At 51.5% G+C, this 18,821-nt stretch overlaps 6 protein-coding genes across 6 annotated transcripts; 3 read left to right on the top strand and 3 right to left on the bottom strand.

The window, feature by feature from the left end:
• Positions 1 to 2,901: 2,901 nt before the first annotated feature.
• On the bottom strand, positions 2,902 to 4,017 carry GCG54_00007177 (Dehydrogenase azaJ; the record flags this gene model as incomplete). Its single annotated transcript, XM_045407164.1, has 1 exon — positions 2,902 to 4,017. One exon carries the CDS (start codon positions 4,015 to 4,017, stop codon positions 2,902 to 2,904), a length of 1,116 nt encoding a protein of 371 aa, XP_045266085.1.
• A 1,032-nt stretch (positions 4,018 to 5,049) lies between these two features.
• On the top strand, positions 5,050 to 6,975 carry GCG54_00007176 (uncharacterized protein; the record flags this gene model as incomplete). Its single annotated transcript, XM_045407163.1, has 3 exons — positions 5,050 to 5,351; positions 5,406 to 5,689; positions 6,374 to 6,975. 3 exons carry the CDS (start codon positions 5,050 to 5,052, stop codon positions 6,973 to 6,975), a joined length of 1,188 nt encoding a protein of 395 aa, XP_045266084.1.
• A 549-nt stretch (positions 6,976 to 7,524) lies between these two features.
• GCG54_00007175 (uncharacterized protein) lies at positions 7,525 to 9,231 on the top strand (the record flags this gene model as incomplete). The annotated part of the gene is made up of 1 exon (XM_045407162.1): positions 7,525 to 9,231. The coding sequence occupies one exon, from the start codon at positions 7,525 to 7,527 to the stop codon at positions 9,229 to 9,231; it is 1,707 nt and encodes a 568-aa protein (XP_045266083.1).
• A 2,640-nt stretch (positions 9,232 to 11,871) lies between these two features.
• On the top strand, positions 11,872 to 13,983 carry GCG54_00007174 (Dimethylaniline monooxygenase [N-oxide-forming] 4; the record flags this gene model as incomplete). Its single annotated transcript, XM_045407161.1, has 5 exons — positions 11,872 to 12,042; positions 12,126 to 12,620; positions 12,676 to 12,925; positions 12,980 to 13,369; positions 13,424 to 13,983. The coding sequence occupies 5 exons, from the start codon at positions 11,872 to 11,874 to the stop codon at positions 13,981 to 13,983; spliced, it is 1,866 nt and encodes a 621-aa protein (XP_045266082.1).
• A 192-nt stretch (positions 13,984 to 14,175) lies between these two features.
• On the bottom strand, positions 14,176 to 14,608 carry GCG54_00007173 (uncharacterized protein; the record flags this gene model as incomplete). The annotated part of the gene is made up of 2 exons (XM_045407160.1): positions 14,176 to 14,437; positions 14,490 to 14,608. The coding sequence occupies 2 exons, from the start codon at positions 14,606 to 14,608 to the stop codon at positions 14,176 to 14,178; spliced, it is 381 nt and encodes a 126-aa protein (XP_045266081.1).
• A 1,118-nt stretch (positions 14,609 to 15,726) lies between these two features.
• Positions 15,727 to 17,171, bottom strand: GCG54_00007172 (uncharacterized protein; the record flags this gene model as incomplete). Its single annotated transcript, XM_045407159.1, has 2 exons — positions 15,727 to 16,891; positions 16,957 to 17,171. 2 exons carry the CDS (start codon positions 17,169 to 17,171, stop codon positions 15,727 to 15,729), a joined length of 1,380 nt encoding a protein of 459 aa, XP_045266080.1.
• Between the last annotated feature and the right edge of the window lie 1,650 nt (positions 17,172 to 18,821).

Raw genomic sequence — 18,821 nt, 5'->3', positions numbered from 1 at the left:
CAACGGGCGGCCTTGAGACAACATGGATGCGACCCAACCACATCCAGCGAGAGGGAACGACATACCTCAGGAACCGGATGATTTGAAATTGCAGCCAAGAGGCGCCTTCACGTGGCCTAAAGCTCAAGAGCCAAGCCTACATGATGATCTGCCCTCGAAAGGCAACATATTCAAAATTTGGCGATCCCTCCGTCACAAACTACCCTTATGTCGTGAGTGAACAAAACTGCCTGGCAGCCACGGAGACAGTACGAACAGGAAGTATGTTAACACCACCTTGGGTCAATCCAATTGGAAATCATCCATCTAACGATGATGCAACCTCCGTGGTCGAACCGGACTGGTCAAGATTGAAGCGGGAATATTCTGAATCGGTGCTTTCACGTGCAACCGGCACAACTCTTGTCGGGGATGATGAATCAGTCGTCAGCCATGAGGTTTCGGTAACGTTTCCAACCTCAGCGACTGCATCAACCGCCTCCTTGGCAAATGTTGCCTGCAACTCTTTCGGCAATGCTGTCCTCATGGACTTTGTTGCGTTTGTGCCTGAGGATGCAGATCATTCACAGGACCATGTAATACTGCAATTTCTTATTGATGCTGGCGCACGACTAGAAGAACGTAATCAGAGGGGTGAGATTGCTCTTCTGGTCGCTGCCAGTTGTGGTCGGAGAGCTGCGATGAACACTTTGTTAAAAGCAGGGGCCAGGGTAGAAGTTGCCGACCTTGGGAGCAACGATGCGTTAACCATTCTTCGAAATCGGCTCGCTCGCCGTGAGCCCGAAGCTGACCTCTATGCCAACTTTCAAGGCTGTCTTACAGAGTTGTCGGGTTATAGCAACAAATTGGCATCTGGTATATTTTCGGTTCAAGAATGGACCCTTCCGCATTGAGAGTGTGTCGAATTTGGATCGAAGCCTGCGTTGGGAACGCAGCCCAGGCGAGATGAACTTGCAGTGGCAGCGAAATCAGACAACGCGTTTTCGACAGCATATCGCCATTCATTAGCCGAAGACATGAGGCAACATGGATGAGAGAAACGAAAACTCAGTAGGCTAGTGACAGTAGATGCTGTTGAGCGAATCTTATTTATGTTTCTAACGCATTATTCAGATCCTCAAATCACTCGACGATGGACATTGACGTGAGAACAATACGGTCGACAATAACTTCATCATCTTCAAATTCGTATGCACAGGAGACGAACAGCTTAACAGACGAGATGTGCGATATGATTCTATCACACGCATTTGGATCATCTATAAACGAGGTATCAAGCCCACGGGAGGCCTGGGAGAGTGTGCGGCGATGCCTTGACGAGCTGTCGGTCCTTCATGACGACGGCTTAGAATTTTATGATGGAGAAGAATGGGAGACTGAGACAGAGGAAATGAAAGATGATGACGCAGAGCCGCGGCATATCTCGGAAAGCAGGTCGAGCTCTTTTCAATCATCACAAGCCTCGAGAAAGCGGGGCCATAATGCGTTCCGCAACGATGGAGATACCGAAGGTGAAGAGGATTCAGACTCTCACGACGGCAGCGGCAGACGACGCATGAGCAGGAAGAATGAATCAGCCCATGATTCCAAAAGATCCAAGACCACGAAGCTAAGCTGTCCCTATCGAAAGCGTAACCCCGTGAAGTTTAACATTCGCAAGCACTTCATTTGCGCTACATCGGCATTCCAGAATTTCAGCCTTCCAAAGTAAGCCGCAATGTATTCTTGAGAAATGTTGGAAACTTACAGATGCTGACATTGCGAAGACGTCATGTCATTAAACGTCACAAATGTCAAACTCCACGCCGAGGACAGATGCACATCTGCACCCGCTGTCAGGAGCCTTTCGATACAGTGGTAGCGCGGGATGCCCATTTACGTGTTCCGCCTGACCAGATCTGTCCACTGCGCGACGCAGTAAGCAACCAAGACACCATTGACAACCCCGAAGACGGAATCACGGTGGAAGTGCAAAAAAAGCTTCGGGACCGAAAATCAAAATCTGGTGTTAAAACATGAGACGCGCTATGGGCCACTCTCTTCCCAGATGATCAAATTCCAAAGTCGGAAGGTCACTTGATTTCCCTGACGAAACTTCCCGCTATCTTTACTTACGTGAAGCTCATTGTTCTTATTTGGGTAGGTTTCGAGCCAATTATTGAGATTGATGAGGTCAGAGAAGCTTTTAAGGGCAATGCCCACGAATGCGCTTCTGCCTTGCAGGCGGTTTCCTCCGGCATGGTCCTCGATACAACCAGAGTTTCGCCTGAAGCTCTTGGAAGCATTCTTGGGAGACTGTACCAGTCTTTTGTTCACAATACCCTAAAAGTCTGTAAAGATTTGTTGACAAACCCGGCAATGGCGGTCCCGCGGCATCAGGTCATCCTCGCTGGAGAGATCACTGAGCTAAGAGGCGTTGTTATTGGGGACCTGGGTTTTGTGCCGCAAAAGAATACTGAAAACCCACAGAGCAATTCGAACAAGGAGTAATTTATTAGAATCAATCGAGCAACTCGAGCGAAGTGTGCGGAGATGGCTTCCATACGTGCACCGAAGTCAACGGAGGGGGTTGATGACGACTATTTGACTTCTCCCAGTGAACACAGAGGTTTACATGGGCAAGAAAACCTGGCACCGAGTTCGCTGCTTGATTCCTTCTTAAACATACCGAGTGGTTTTGGAGATGATTGTGGCCTCTGCGGTCGACATGCTATGTCTTGCACTTGTCTTCAGGAGCTGTCCACAGAAAGCGGGTTGGCAACGATAAACGACACGATTTTCTTTGAAGGCGGTGAATATTTGTCAAGGAACGACTCAGATTGATTATTGTTGTTCTCTCATAGAAACGGTTTGATGTACAATTCGGACGCCAAGCATGATTCTTTTGCTGTGAGAATAGGGTTAGATGGAAACGACAATCTTTGTTGCAGAGACGCCGTTCATGACAACATCAAACCCATCTTGTACAAGCTCCAAACCATGTCCAATAATTCTAGGCTTGGGAGCAGGGACATATCTGCCTTGCTCCAAAGCCTCGGGTAGAAAGTCACGATAGACAGCCTCGCCGACCTCGCTTTCTATCACGTCGCTCCCCCAGATGAACTTGGTCCCAACCCCGTTCAGCTTGCTCTTGACAAATACGATCACAGACTCACAGGTGACCGCCAAAATAGTCGAAAACAAGTCCTTGGCGGCAGATGGAGGTTTTCCTGGCCCCGCAACGCTGGCCTGAGCAACGAACTTTCTCCCTTTGACAGCCGACACAACGTCTACACAAGGAACCATGGAGCCGGCACCGATAGCCAGTGCGCCAGCACATTTGCGGTTCTTGTATGTGCTGATGATGTCTTGCACAACAGTCGGGTTTCGGTAGTCAAAGACCTCCTTGGCCCCTAGGCTCTTCAGGTATTCGAAGTTCTTGGGCGATGCCGTTGCAATGACTTCGTAACCTGCTCCAACGGCGAGCTGTATGGCGTTGCAACCGACGCTGGTAGATCCACCCCAGACCAGCAGAGTTTCTCCGTTGGGTTTTGAGTTGACGTTAGGGTACTGCAGACTCAAGAAATCTTTCATAAAGAGTCCGCAGGCAGCTGTCGATGCCCCGAGAGGTATGACACACGCCTCTTCAAAGGCCATGGAATCCGGGATCGGGGTCGTGAGCTTGGTTCTCAAGACAACGTACTCCTGGAAACCACCCTCACAAGCCTTGTTGCTGCGCTTGTCCAAGCCGACGGCATGTCCGAGAACGCGGTCGCCGATCTTGAAGCGCTTGGCACCGGCGCCGGGGCCGATTTCGACAACTTCACCAGCGACATCATTGCCCAAAATGCACGGGTATTTGACCCAGCCATATAAGATGTCTCCAGCTTCTTGTTTGAAGCAGTCGACCGGGTTGATGGCCACGGCCCGGTTGCGGATGACGATTTCATCTTGGCCTGGGGGCGTGTAAGGGGCTGGAGCGACTGAGAGAGGCTTGGCCTTCTTAGCCGTGAGGAATGTTGCTCTGTTCTCGGGCATCTTTTGGGATGATCTTTTGGGATGGAATAGAATTTAAGCGTATAGTTCGATTTGAGGATGCGCGGACAGAAGACAGATTGGCAGCTTGGGATGTTGCTTGACCTGTCTTTCGATTGCGGAATTGGCACCACTTAAGTATTTCTGTGAGAGAGCGTACATTGTCTGCGAGGTGGAGAACTCCTCCCAAAATTGGAATCAAATGCATCATGAGTATCATATGAACACGATTCCACGCTCGGTAGGATTGAGAAAGTTGCTTTGATCATGAAAGCTGACCACGATTTGAGGCTTCAGTGTCCGATGCGATGAACCTCTCGCGCAGAATGGTTCCCAAACGGTCTTAGCGGCTGCTCCACGCGTGCAAGGGACTTTCAAGGGCTCGAAGCGCTAACCCTTGATCGTATTCCAGCTGGCCAATGATTGGTTTCGCACTCTTCCTGATGTCAGATTTGGGCATTCAAAACGGGGTACGATTTTGTCCCGGCGCAGGAGGAGATGATGGCGGAATCGAAGGCTCTCAAATTCTGTGAAGCGGGTAGACTGCGGTCGTAAAGTAGCTTGCCAACCATCGACCTAGTGCGATGCCTATCAAGTCAAACATAGGTACCAATCGAAGGCACCATGGTTGAATAAAATGAACATGCAGGCGAGGCAGCACAGGCGATTTGAATATCGAGCTATCCGTACCCTGTCCAATTTGCCGAATGACTGTCAGGCTGGTAAGGTTGTCTGCTTCATTCTTTCTTTTTCCTCCGTAAACTTTCAGGTTAGAAACATCTTTCCCAGCGGATGATCACCCAGCATTCGGCGCCCCCTGAAGCTATGTAATGAACATCCCCTGGAGAAAAGCCGTTCCGTCCCAACGCGTGCGTTGGCTGCCAATTTCCAGACGCGAACTTTCAGTAGACTTGATTAGTCGCGTCTTCGCGTTTTCACACCTCATCAACCCCGATCACCAACATTCGTCCTTAACATTCGATGCCGTTGAATCCATCTTAGCACAAACCCAACGCTCGCAACTGAATTTTCACCATGCCTCCCAAAGCAGATGCAATGATAGCGAGCAGGCCTCGAAAGCCTCGCAAGCCCTTGAGAATACCGACGCTTTCGCCCGACGTACACAGGCAGATCTTGTCTTTCGCGTCCCAATCTACCCTGCTCTCTGCGCGGCTGGTCAACAAGAACTTCAGCTCCATCGCCACACCCTTGGCCTTTCGTTATCCCTATCTTGGATCAAAATGGGACTGCGACCGCCTCGTGTGCGTATCCAAAAGTCGCAAACTCAGTGGCTTTGTGGAAGAGATTGATCTCGTCAGCTGGATCGAAGAAGCTGAGTGATGGAAGCACCACTACCCCTGGAGGACGCTCGCGATCCTGCCATACATCAGGAGCTTCCGGAACTTGAAGTCTTTCTATCTTGGGATGGCAGGTTTCAATTTCAACTGGCAGGTCGCTTCCCTTTTCGGAGGTCCATTTGCGGCAAGAGAGCTGAGGAGCGCCCTGCTCGACACACTTTTTGCCTGCATCGCTGGGGAGTGGACACAGGAAGAGCATGCCGGCTTGTTGACCTTCATAATCGCCCAGAAGAAACCTGAAGACGACAAATTGTACGTTGAATGGATTCCTCCGGACGCGGAACCTGCGCGACCGGACGTAATCGACTTTGATGACGGTATGTGTGCAATCATGTTAGAGGAAGAGTTCGGCAAGAAAAAGAAGAAGCCCAAGCCACGGAATCGTCCACCCGATTCGAAGCTACTGCAAGATCCCCTTTGACAGTCCTGGGAGACTCTTCTTGGTCCTGCTCTTCCTCTAGAGACGCTGAGCATCGGAGGTCTCGCACACAGCGACGACTTGGATGTCTTTAGGAGTTCTGCTTTCAAGAAGATTGCCTCATTGAAGTCGTTAACAGCATTAAAGTTCTCGGTCTCTCACAGGACAGATTCCTGCGCCAAGTCTGTCAGGCATATGTGCCGGTCAGACTCGCCAATGCTTCACTCCCTGCCAAAAACCCTCCTTTATCCCGCGATTGCAGACAACTTGAGAGTGCTATCACTCTATGGACCCGATAACTTCGGTTAGCATCCGTCTCTGGACTTCCGCCGAATCAACTGTAAGGGCAAGTCTCCGCTCATGGCGGGCTTGCCCAACCTCCGGGTGCTTGCGTTGGGTGGGTTTGCTTTCACACAGACTTGGCAAGCTGATTCGATGGCTTCACTCGGCAAGGGCTACGGGGGCAGTGGTTTAAAGGAGCTGTATGTCGATGATTGTCATGTCCTCACTGAGGCTCGCAAGTTTCGCCTCCAGTCCGGCCAGACAACCATCGGACGAGACTCTTCAGGTCAAGCAATTTAAGTCGACAACTCTGATTTCCCGGACGCCGAATCTATCGTGAACGGCATTGGGTCGGACCGGGTGCGCTTTGACCTGCGTTGGCATCACATTCTCAACTCATGGCGCCAGAGTATGACGGCACTCAAGGTCTTCGTCATGGGTTGCGGAGATCATGGCGACAACTGTCTCCGATCAGTCGTTGAGGCCTATTATCCCGATCAACTACCCATCATGAGCGACCATGACCGCGATCTGCGCTTCTTCCGGCACGGAGAAAAGGCTTTCCTCAACTACAGAGCACCGGCCCCTCCCTTTGATCACGAGGAACCCCTTGGCGATCGTTACTATAAGAAGAGAAATCGACCCGAAGCGCCGCAATACAAATACGGGGTCGGAATGTTGGTGGATTGGGACTCAGAATGTTTATGGCGAAATAACGGCCCAATCTTGCGTTACACCAAGTTCGACGGCGGCATGGGTTATCACCCCTGGACTGAGTCTTATGACGATGAGAGAGACATGAGACACGAAGGCATGAAGACTGATGAGCCAGATACGGTGAGGGAGGACATGAAAGCTTATGAGTTGCTCCTGGCAGCTGTGAAGACCAGAGCGGCGTCCTGAACCTAGTGGGCGTCTTCGCCAACGCCCGATTATTAGTTCTGTACTTGTAAGATATATAGTCCGGTGGAGGCTTGGCTTTTTCTGAAGTATGCCAGATGACATCCGTTACCGAGAAGAACCCATTTTAGGAGTATACCATTTTTTCCTCGTATCTCGTCACATTATACGTATTGTATTGTTCCGCACTTGCTAGCCCGAGGCAATATCCCTACTGAAAGAACCTCTGCAACCATCCAATCGACAGTTTGTCAACTTCTGCTCAACGTCACAGAGGGTTCGCGTAGATAGGTGGGAGCAATCTCGGAGGCCGTACCGAGCGTGATGTGATGACCAAATCACACTATCATCACGTGAGGCGAGAGAATTGCTTCTTTTCTCGGCGACCTGCATGCTCGCTCGCGTGGAACGCGGGTTTACTTTTGCCCCTCGGCGTCTTACAAATACATCCCCTCTTCAATCAGCTGCAGTCAACAGCTCATGTCGCGTTACGTTGCAACACATCAACGCGTCTAACCACAACTCCTCGCGTTGCGCGTGTAGACCGCAAGCATGGAGAAAGCTCGCCCCCAGCTCTCGACGATTCCGCCAGAGCTCATTTATCGCATCATCTCACATGCACCAAAGTCGACTCAGCTCATAGCACGATTGCTGAGCAAAACCTTCTACTCTCCAGCCACTTCCGAAGCTTTCAAACACGTGCGACTTAGCGAGACAAACGCAATGCAATTCCAGAGAATCGCGTCGGCGCCGGGACTCAGATGCCACGTTCGACAGATCACATGCGATGCACGAGATGGCATTGTTTTGAACAACGGTCCGCCTGATGTGTATCGACCTGGAGCATTCCTTGCAGTTTTGCCTTCAATCAGACTCTTCACGAATTTGAGAGTCTTGAACCTGGTATTCAGGCGTTATTTGGACGCTTTTACGCCAAACGGGCGCAAATACATAACAGAGGAATCTGATACCATGTACTTCTTCAGGAAATGGGTCCTGTTTGCCGCATTTCACTGCATTGTAGGCAGACAGGTTGTGCCTTCCGACTGTTTCTTGATCACTCTCCCACCTCCTCTCATAAAGACATTGTTGTATCTCGGGATTCAAGACCCTATACACTGGGATTTCCTGAAGGAATGCCGGTCTTCCATTCCATTGGAAGAGCTCTCGATAACGAATCTTTGCGAGATGGGTACAACCCGGGGTGAGCGGAGCGATGCAGCAGCTGAGGAACACTGGTGGGCCTTCCGAGAGGTCGCAAGTCTTCCAAGTTTTAAGAAGCTCAAATTGATGATTACACCCAACAGAATTGAGCCCCGAGAAGACGACGAGTGGCAGGAGCCTGCAGTCTACTCCACAAGAGATCGATTCGCTTTGGTCGTGAAGGTTCTGCCAGAGTGGTTCACCCCGTCTGCCGCCCGCAACCTCACTGTTCTGTCTCTTCACCACGACGAGTTGTGGGGCTATGCACCCAAATTCGACTTTCGCACCATTGGTGCTGCACCGGATCGGGGTCTTCCACAGCTACGAACTCTTTCTTTGTCGAGGTTCTGCTTCAGTCATGAGTGGCAGATCGACTGGATTGCATCTCTCGGGAAGGGAGGTCTCAAGGAGCTCTACCTGGACGATTGTGTGCTACTGTCTGTGGCATACTGTACAATTGCCTCAGGAGAGGCAAGAACAGAGCCCACCTGCATTGAGGATATTGATGGCAACAAGATTCAACTATCCAACCAAGGCTACTTGCCGGTCTCGTGGCAAGGAGGCAACAGCTGGGACCAGTGGTCAGTGTACTACCGCTCCAACCTCCAGTGGCACCAGTTCTTCAACCACTGGCGCAAGTCGATGTCTTCTTTGATGGTCTTCAGGATGGGCTCTTCGGAGGCCCATAAAACATGGTCCCACGTCAACTTATCCGACTATTGGCTGGATCCCCTACCTCGAACCACGATCCCATTGGGTGCCCACTTCATCTTCCTGAAGGAAAACGCCCACAACATGTTCCACGACGATGCCTGGCGCGAAGACGCTAGGATTGCTGAACTTCGAGTTCCATTCTACGTCAAATACATGCCGGAGCCCCTTGATGGCGATAACAAGGATCTTCGGCCATGGACCTTTCTGCCACCCATGAAGCACGGAGCCAAAGGAAGCGAGCAAGCGGATGAAGAGGATAAGAAGCAGGAGGACGACGATGTGGTGGCACTTTCAATACTGAGGCATGAGATGCATACTCGCTCAATGGGTTGGACATCATGACTGCACTCTTGCATCGTGCAACATTGGGGAATGCTCGCACCGGAACTCCACAACTCAGGCATCCTCCTCGACTAGATTTCTTAACAATTGTTAGTCGCTATTCCAAATTTGCCTGTACTCTACTGTTTCTGAATTGACATCAAATGTTGAATATTGAAAGTACTTTTAACAACACGTTGCGTCTTTTCAATAGACTGAATCTTTTCTTCATGCATGCGCTTCACCTGCATTGAACCCCCGGACCTTGGATCATGTGAGGCGATAACACTGTGGACTCGGGGGGAAGGTTGAGAGTTGCATTAGCTGCATAATCGGGAGCACCAACAGAGAGAAAGACGGGCTGTGCTTGCATCCCCGTGGTAGGGGACCATTGTTTCAACTCGGTGAATAGTCCATTTCTGGCTTGAGAGCCGACGTTGGCTGGTCGGTTTCTTCGGCGAGGGTGCTCTTTCTGCCGCTTCAAGTTCAGAGACGTTGGTTGACTGGCTAGCTTGTTGGCGGCAGTTGCAATTCACCCGGGGATCAAATGCAGCCACCAGACTACCCACCACTTCAATAATGCATAGGTTGAGAACTGACAGAAAGTCTACAGGGAAGTTCTGGAGACCACGTCTTAACGCATTGCTAAACGTTATTCCATTTGTCAAAGTCATGAAGTTCGAATTGATAGCTTTCATCCAGCAAACGTGTTGGTCTTGGATTGGCCGGTTTTAACCTGACGATGTAATGAGGAATATTCCTCGCAGAACTCATGTTTGTCTTCGTGATGTGCATAAGTAAGATCCACGCAAGTAATGAGGGAGACGTCTATCCGAATATAGTCAAGGATCTGCGTATCGGGGAGGCCAAGAACCCGTGCCCGACCATCCCCAGCATTCGCCACTCAACGTGTCAGAAGTTGTTTTGCTGCCGATGCATGTGAATGGTCAACGTTGTGTCATCGACTCAGGTCAGGGCAAGTTGAAAAATGATTTAGAGACGGAAAAGAGGAGCGTCACTTGGGATGCGAGTCGTTCAGCTCTAGAAACAGAATCGAACACGGCCATTTCATGCGCGTTCTGCGGTGCGACAAGCGGGACTATCCGCAAACGAAACGTGGCCGACGAATTGCACATGGCGATGAGAGCAAGGATCTGGGACGAAAGTGATACATCATTGGCCGTTGCAGGGAAACAAGAAAAGTGGTGGAGTTTTGTCGCTGAATATTCATCATACGATGGAGAACGGATGTGTACGAAACGACGATTGAGGGAAAGTCGCAAACAGGACGTAATTTACCTGACTGGTGCTACGACGCCGAGACCTCCCAAGTTTGAGCGGAAGTGGAGATGTTCTGCTCACCGAGCCTGCAATCGTCCGGTCCCGGTCGAGGATATCAAGTTTCGGGGTGAAAGTGGCGGTCAGACAACACTTGTCCGGGATTCTTCACTCGCTTCGTCAGCAAAGCATGAATTCAGAAATGTGACAGAATTTTGTCTTCGAACCGACAGAGTGGTACGTCCGTAGACATGGGCTGTTGCTAGCTCTGCAAGACAACGGACGATTAAGCTCGGAACCGGCACGGGTGTGGCAACCAACCACTGGATCAGAGCATTAATAAGTGTCAAGCCCACCGGACGAGAAGTCCGGAAACACCGGGGCATGACGCCGTTTGCTTTGTCTCAGTCACGACTCTGGCCGCGCCGTGGCGCCGCGTAGCGGCAGTCTTTGTCTCTCCGTCTCATAGAATCCAAGACACAACAACGCCGGGCCCAGACCGAATGCCACCGACCCGCTCGTACCGATAGAATGGCTCATATGATGCTACGCTGATGGATTCGCGCTCAAGTACCGTGATTGCGCAGGTCCCACATCACGTTCCCGAAGACTGAAAAACGACATCCTCGGCCAATCTAAGACAATCGATAAATAACCCAAAAGGCCGATCCCTTGCCGCGGGGCGGTCCCCGCTGGAGATATTGCCTACCCCGCTTGCGACCCGAGGGTCTCATGACGAGAACAAGGAATGCCCTCGTTGCGACGTCGCGCTACTGCACACTTGGCAAGGTCAACCCACCGCAGCCGAACCTCACAATTGGGTTCGCCCAGGGGGGTTGGAGGGTCCGTCCAGCGGGCTGGGTTCGCGAGTACGCACGTATGGGACCCGATCCATTAGCTCGGTGTTAGGCCCGGTCTTATTCCTCTTCCTCATCTTCGTCCTCGTCTGGACTGGGCTGGGCTGAGTAGGGGTTTCTCCTGAAGTCCCTCAGTCCCTGACGGGCGACGGGCCACGCCGCGGCGATAGGGAAGAACATCCAGAGACCAGACCAGACCAGACCAGACCCTACCTGGCACCCTCCTCCTCGCGTCTTTTTCGCTCTTGGTAGGCAATCCAAAGCGCCGCCATCCCGTAGCTCATCGTCTGTGCGAGCTAAGAAAGAGCCTATGGCAGCCATAAGACTCCGCCGTTTTCCCCCCGTCATCCCATCAGCGGAATTTTCCCCATTCCCCCAAACTGCCCGTTCCCATCTGCGCCCTTTTCGTTGCTTCGTTCGTGCCTCGTGGCGGTTAAAGGGTTTGCGCCCCGATTGATGTTTCATAACATCGAAGGACCCTGCTAGACGGCCGCGTTCAGAGTCACGAACCACATACGCGCTAAGAATGCCGCTCAGAGTCGCTGTCATCGGTGCCGGACCTGCGGGTCTAGCGACGACGCGGTACCTCAAGTGGGCGCATCAATTCTTCGCCATTGAGCCCATCGAGGTTCGCGTATTCGAGAAAGAGGATGATATCGGAGGGACATTCAAGTATCGCGTGTATGAAGCTGCCGAGGTAAGCCCAACGATTTGAGGCTTGAAGTCTATTTGACGTCGTGTCCTGAGTAATGTTGGTGACGCTAATACGATCAATGATAGCTTGTGTCGTCCAAATATCTGACCGCCTTCTCTGATCATCGCTTACCACCAGACGCCCCTGACTATCTTACTCCAGAGCGCTATGTAGAGTATCTGAACGAGTACTGCGACCGTTTTCAACTCAGACAGCACATCGAGCTGTCATCTCCGGTAACCCGAGTTCGTCGAAAGAAGGCCGGAGGGCACGTCGTCACAGTATCCCGTCCCGATGGCACCACATTCGAATACGAGTGCGACGCCGTCGCTGTCTGCTCCGGCCTCAACGTCGAACCCCGGATTCCGCCTGTGAAAGGACTCGAAAGAGTGCCAAAAGTTCTCCACTCCTCGGAGTTCAAGACTCGGGACCAACTTCGAGCCATCAAAAGCGAGAAGCCCACTGTAGTGATCGTCGGCACCGGAGAGACGGCTCAGGACCTTGGAGAGATCACTGTGACGACAGAAAATATCAAGCATGTTGTCATGTGCCATCGCGATGGCTTTATCGTGGCCCCAAAGGTATGCGACCAGATGTGGCCGGAGAAAATGTTAACGGATGCTAACTTCCACATAGACTGCTCCTGCACCGGTCATGTTTGGTTTTTGGGGCAAGGGCCAGAAGATCAAAGAGAAGCCAGTTGACTGCTCCATTGCCAGTTTATTCGATACAGCATACGTGCCTCCCCGGCTGCAAGCGAGCCAATTTCTTTGGGACTTTTACAACCAACAGATCGACGTCACATTTTCTCTTATTGGCGGCACGTTGGAAGGATGGGACCAGTTGGTTGGCGGCATGCGCCGTGAAAGGATGCACATCGACCATTGTAGGTTGACCAAGCTTTAAAGAGGCTGACGTCTTGAACTAACATGTTGCACAGTCTTTCCTGCCAAGTCTGCCCGAGCCATCCCGTACATCTCGGCCCCTTGGCGCAAGCCACTTTCCTTCCGAGAGCGCCTTCGCAGGTTCTTCTTTTACATCAAGGAGTTTGATATCGATCCCAAGGGTCGCTACATCGACGTGGCACCCTGGCCCGATTACGTTGACGACGATGGGGTGATGCACTTCATGGACAATGGACGGCCGGAAGCTGAGAGGATGAAGGGAATTACTGTTAAGCCGGACTTGGTCATCTTCGCAACAGGATACACGCGACGCTTCCCTTTCCTTGACGAGAGCTATGGTACACCTGACTCGGCGGATGTACGAGCTGTATACCACAGTCATGACGTTACGACAGGATTCATCGGATTTGTTCGACCCAATCTCGGTAAGCCCGCGTCAGTAAACGATAACGCAAGTATGCCTTACTAACATTGCATAGGCGCCATACCTACCCTCGCCGAAATGCAAACTCAGTTCTGGATCCTTCGACTCCTGCAATCAAGATACCCCACCGTCCCCGGCCTCAACCCATCACCGAACGGCCTGCCACTAGACCCCAATGCGCTACCCGGCTACGATATCGATTGGAAGCTACACCCCCGCTGCGGCCGCGACCCATGGGCCGAGAAGCGCGGCGTCGACCACGAGAGCTATGTCTATCAGCTGGCGCTCGACATTGGGTCAGCACCGCGCTTCAGCTACATCCTGCCGCAGGGCTTCCGCGCCGCTTACACTTGGGCCATGGGCAGCAATTTCAATGCCAAGTTCCGTCTCGTCGGTCCCTGGAAGAACGAAGAGGAGTCATTGCGCATCATGCGCGGAGAGCTGTTTGGCATTGTCAGCCAATCTGGTGGATTGTTGTACTTTTTCGCTAATACGTTGATACCCATGTTCATGTTCGGAACGATGAGCGTTGCTATTCACACTTGGGACTGGGCAAAGAGCCTGGTTACGCCGTGGAGACGCAAGGAGGGCCGAATTCGTCTTTCTCATTGTTAGCCATGCAAGCGTTGCTTTTAGTTGAATCACACTAATGGTTCGTCCATGTCGAATACCAAGGCGTTTCTTATGTCCTATCAAGGCTAATGCAATCTTTCCGAACCAAACTTAAGCGAGTGTATGTGACCATTTCCATAAAAAGTGCTCCGTTATATGCATGTACAGTCCATCAGTCTGATGTCCACCAAAAGCCTAGTTTCTCTCGGCAGAACCCCATCTGACGCACTGGATACGGCGGTTGTCACCATCTCTGCCGTCCAAGTTCACACACGGGTGGTCGTTGTCGTTGTTCCATCTTCCCAGCAGGTTGCCGGTGCAGCCACCGCCGTTGCCAGTCTTGCCATCGAAGAAGTACCACGGGCCGGAGGCGAAGTAGACGGAGTGGCTAGTGTCATCCATCGTGACATCGACGTTGAAGTTGCTCTCATGCTCATAAGAAGCGGTTCCTTGGGCACTATTAAGGGTGTCAGTGAGTGTAGAGGTTATGACTATGATGTATGCTTTACCAGGTGCCGCTGGAGAACTCGTTGGCCTTGCGGTTGGCGCGAGGAGCAACTGCTGCAGCAGAGGTTCCAGCAGCCGCGCCAAGGGTAAGAACGATGTTGAGAACGTTGGTGAAATGCATATTGTTGGAGAGAAGAAGTATTGAAATATTTAAATAATTCAGAGAATTTGTATTTTTGGGGGTAGTGAAGTATTGATCTCGTGGTGAGTTGTTGAGAATGTTGAAGCTGATGCTGAATGAAAGAGACCGTCTTCCTAGAACTTGAAGGCCTTTATATATTCTTTTCTCCGGTATTATATCGGTCATCGAACAGTACATGGAAATAGTATCATCAAGCAACGTCCCTTAGAATGCGGCTGGACAGTTACACGAAAGGATTTCAGCTGCAGGACTGTCGGTTTTCGCCAAATCCATCGACCCCAAAACTCTTAATTGGCTGGCAGACCTTCGCGGCCCTGATCGGCACCCTGCACCCGCCCTGTTGCAGGCAGCCACGATCAATTGGGCAGTGCTACTGCAACTCTGAGAAGGCAGATCTTGGGCGCTTAGCCAAGCTGGAAAAAAAGCTTCTTATTTCGAAGAAAATCTTCGCTCCCGAACCCAGGACGGCATAGGGGCGGAAAGAATCCTTCCGACGATCAGCCTCATCCCGTTGGTCGGATTGGATTCACACCCAACAGCGGCTCCGTTATGTGTAACTCTTTAAACCCTGCAGAGCAACATCGCATTTGCGGAATGCCGGTGCCTGAACTTAGATGTTCGCCCTGTGCTCAGCCACTGCACCTATTTTCAGCCCGCAGCACTGCGACAGCGTCTTTGATGACGTCTGTTTAATCACGATGTGCCTGATCAGGGGGCCAAAATCGAAGAATAGGAGCGTCTAGGGATAGACAATTTTTTTCACATTTGGAAATGAAATGCAGTGAGAAATTAGAACCGTTTCTGTCGCAGTGGATCGTGAGTATGACTTGTTGAGTGCCCGGAAGTGAGACAAGCTTCTTCGTCTCATGATGGGACGATTCTCGATTAGCCATCCAACCTGAGCTTGAACGTGGGCCAGTCAGAATCAATGATCTACTTTTCTTCTCTTTGTCATTGCTTGAAAGCTGGTCTGGTGATTATTATTACGAATTATTGCTAGAACGACCGCCCTGTCATTTGCAACCCCGAAACGCCTTTATCGTACACTGCCTCTTCACTCAGACAACATGCCAACAACAAAAGGAAGACATGCCATATTACGATCGTCTCAGCACCCATCCATCATAGGTCGAGGAAGGATACCGGGGATCCACCTTGCCTTCGTTGGCAGGATTCAGCGTGCTACCAGGCAGCTTCGCCAGCTTCTGAATAATCCTGCCGTCCAGATCAGGATCAGGGGAACGGTAGTTGTACACCGAAGAGTTCGTCTCGGGGATCTGCCTTGGCCTGCATGCAAAGAGCAGCTGGTACACCTGACTTTGCTGCCACTTGCCAAAGACCGTGGACAAGGCCAGGTCGACGTAGCGTCCGAAGGGGGCGAATTGGATAATGCGCTCGTAAACGTCCCCGTCGCCAGTCTTCTTGGTGGTGAAGATGTTATGTTTGAGTCTGTCAAGCTCGCCGTAGAGGTGCTGCTTGGGGATGACGAAGCCCGACGAGTCGTGCTCGCCGACACACTCCAACATCCACTTCAGCACGAGATCCGCGAGCACTTCGTTTGGCTTGATCGTTTGACTTGTCCATGCCCAGGCAGGAAGAATTGCTTGCAGCCGCTGAGGCAGAACATCCCTGACGAGTTTGAACTGCTGGCGAGTGACGTCGTAGTGTGTGCCAGGAAACCAGCGCTCGGTGATGCCGTACGACGGTCCGTATTCCGTGTCTCGGGAGATCAGGCACGGCTGGAAGGCATAGAGTCTGTCATGAAGAGACACGGCGTGGTAGACATCAGAGACGACGCTCGAGACGTGCTGGTCGTAGAACTTGGGCCAGTCGGCGCTCACGCCCTCTGCGAACTCGGGGATGCCGCGCTCGCCGACTGTGTCGAAGATGCCCATGAACCGAATCGGTGCGTCGATAACCTCGCCGTCTCCAATGAGGGGCCAGCTGTACATCCACCTGAACTGTATCGACTGCTCGGACTTTGGCGCAGTAGCGTCAGACGGATCGCGATAGATGCGGTAGACTTCCTGGCAGAGCTGATGTGTCTTTTCCTCATCAACATCCCCATTCGCTTGGTATAGCGGCTTGACGATGCCGCAATTGTTGATCATGCCCGCTACGGAGCGGACAATGTATGCACCGCGGGATGCGCCGAACATCCATATCTCGGTCTCGAGAGGGGTGAAGCCCCGAACGAGGTACTCATATGTGTCGACGCATTGCTGCTCGATATCTTGAACGTTCAACCCGTGAAAGACATGACTACCGCGATGAAGAGGTCAGTAAACATGCATCTCTGCATAGGCCTTTTGCTTGGAAATACTCACTCCATGAAAGTGCTACCAGGCGGAACGCTGTTGGTGTAGTGGATCTTTCCCGAGGGGTGAAGATGGGCCCGGTCATCGTCCTTTGGCAGTCCACGCCCACCCCATATCAGGTTCGCGAGAAGGTAGAGGTTCGATTCTGATCCGACCTCTCGGCCACTCCATGACCCGTCAGCGAGGACAATTAGTGGATTCTTCTGTGGGCCGCGGTAGGACATCGTGGGTCTACAGGCTGCTGGAGTGATTGAGTCTGGTCACGCGAGAGCATCAATAACAGAAAGAAGGGTCAACGCAGCTGATGTATGCGACAAGTATTATGTTTAATTCTTCGAACGAGCTTCATTGGAATGATACACAGTCTAAATGTTGTGGAGGAAAACAACTCCGAGACAGTTGGGCACAGTCCGCAGCCGCTTACATTCCACGCATCCAATTGTTATTCTCGAAAGCTTAGTTTGCGCAAACATTGCGACGAGAACATACTATAAAACATGTGTAGATACAGCATTCATGATTCATGGTGTAATGAACCAGCGATGGTTTCCGCCTCACCAACCTTCACCAATTTCCCGTGCCAGACTCAATGGTGCCCAGGTCGTGATGAAAGTTGTTGTGGTGAAGTCCAGACCAACAAAGATGGGATTTCGTTGGAATCAAGAATGCCATGTCTCAATTTCCGTGCTTCCGGCATCCACGCTGCATTGGTGCAATCTGACAGCATGGGGCGATGGCCCGGAAATAAAGGGTTCTTGGCCACGACCCCTGAGGGATGGACTGGGACCTCATCACAGAGCCCTGTAAATATGACTCGCCGCTAAGCAAGGGCCCTTCATTTCCCTGGCCGTTCCTCTTCGCACTCGGTTCGGGGTTTGTTTTTGCGCGCCTTCCAGTTGAAGAAGTTCAGTGTCCCAGAGAAACGACGGAAGTCAGCACGTATCTCGTCTTCCCACTCCGTCAACCATAACTTCTGAAAGTTGTGCCTGCCTTTCCTCAGCAATGTGCTAGGTCTTAGAGCTCTTGCCGTCACTCTTAGTCATCAGCAAACGGGCGCTTGGTCTAGGGGTATGATTTTCGCTTCGCACCTTCCAGCTGACGCTGAGTTCACGAAGTGTTCCAGTGTTAATAGAGTTGCGCCTTTGTGAAAGGTCGTGGGTTCAATTCCCACAGTGTCCAAATGTTTTGATTTTTTTATGATCGCAATTTCAATTTTTCGTACTTGCAATGAGAGGCTCTTTTCTCACTCTCTTTCAGTTACTTACTGAGCAAGGATGTGCGGGTGCTTGCGTGGTGGTGTTTTCTTATTTTTGCATGTAATGATTCTATCTAGTGTTAGCTGAACGGTGTTCGCTAACTGACGACCAGACGAGTGAATGGATGGCGTTCTCTATTAGGGAGAACATGCTACACGACACATAATGAATCTCAATACACAACGGTCCTTACATTTCAATCATGGAAGAGTTCGCGGCTCATGGCTCGACATGGCTGCTACATGTTGTCTTCGTTCGGGCTCTCAATAAGATGCCCAGGCCCACGCATAGGCCAAGGGTTCGTCTGAAAGCCTCGAGACTTTCGGACTGTCGTTTGTGGGGGCAAACCGAGCAAGCGGTGAACACATCATCACATGACATTGGCTGGTTCAGTAAGTGACGAAGCAAACCAGCCCCTCCTGCTCAATGTTCAACACTTGCGAACGGAATACAAAATCCGGCGCAATTGACGTTCTTCCGGCCTTGAAAACCAATATTCAATGCCTAGACGGTGCCGGCTCTTCGTCCGGCAACTGAATGTGGGGGTGGGACAAACAGAGATCGTCGTATGCAGCAGGGATCTCACCCACATCGGCAATCGCTTCGGCTTGCGCAGCT

This window comes from Colletotrichum gloeosporioides (genome assembly GCF_011800055.1).
Source record: "Colletotrichum gloeosporioides strain Lc1 chromosome Unknown consensus_32, whole genome shotgun sequence".
Taxonomy (NCBI): Eukaryota; Fungi; Ascomycota; class Sordariomycetes; order Glomerellales; family Glomerellaceae; genus Colletotrichum; species Colletotrichum gloeosporioides.
This window is presented reverse-complemented; position numbering and strand designations above follow the sequence as displayed.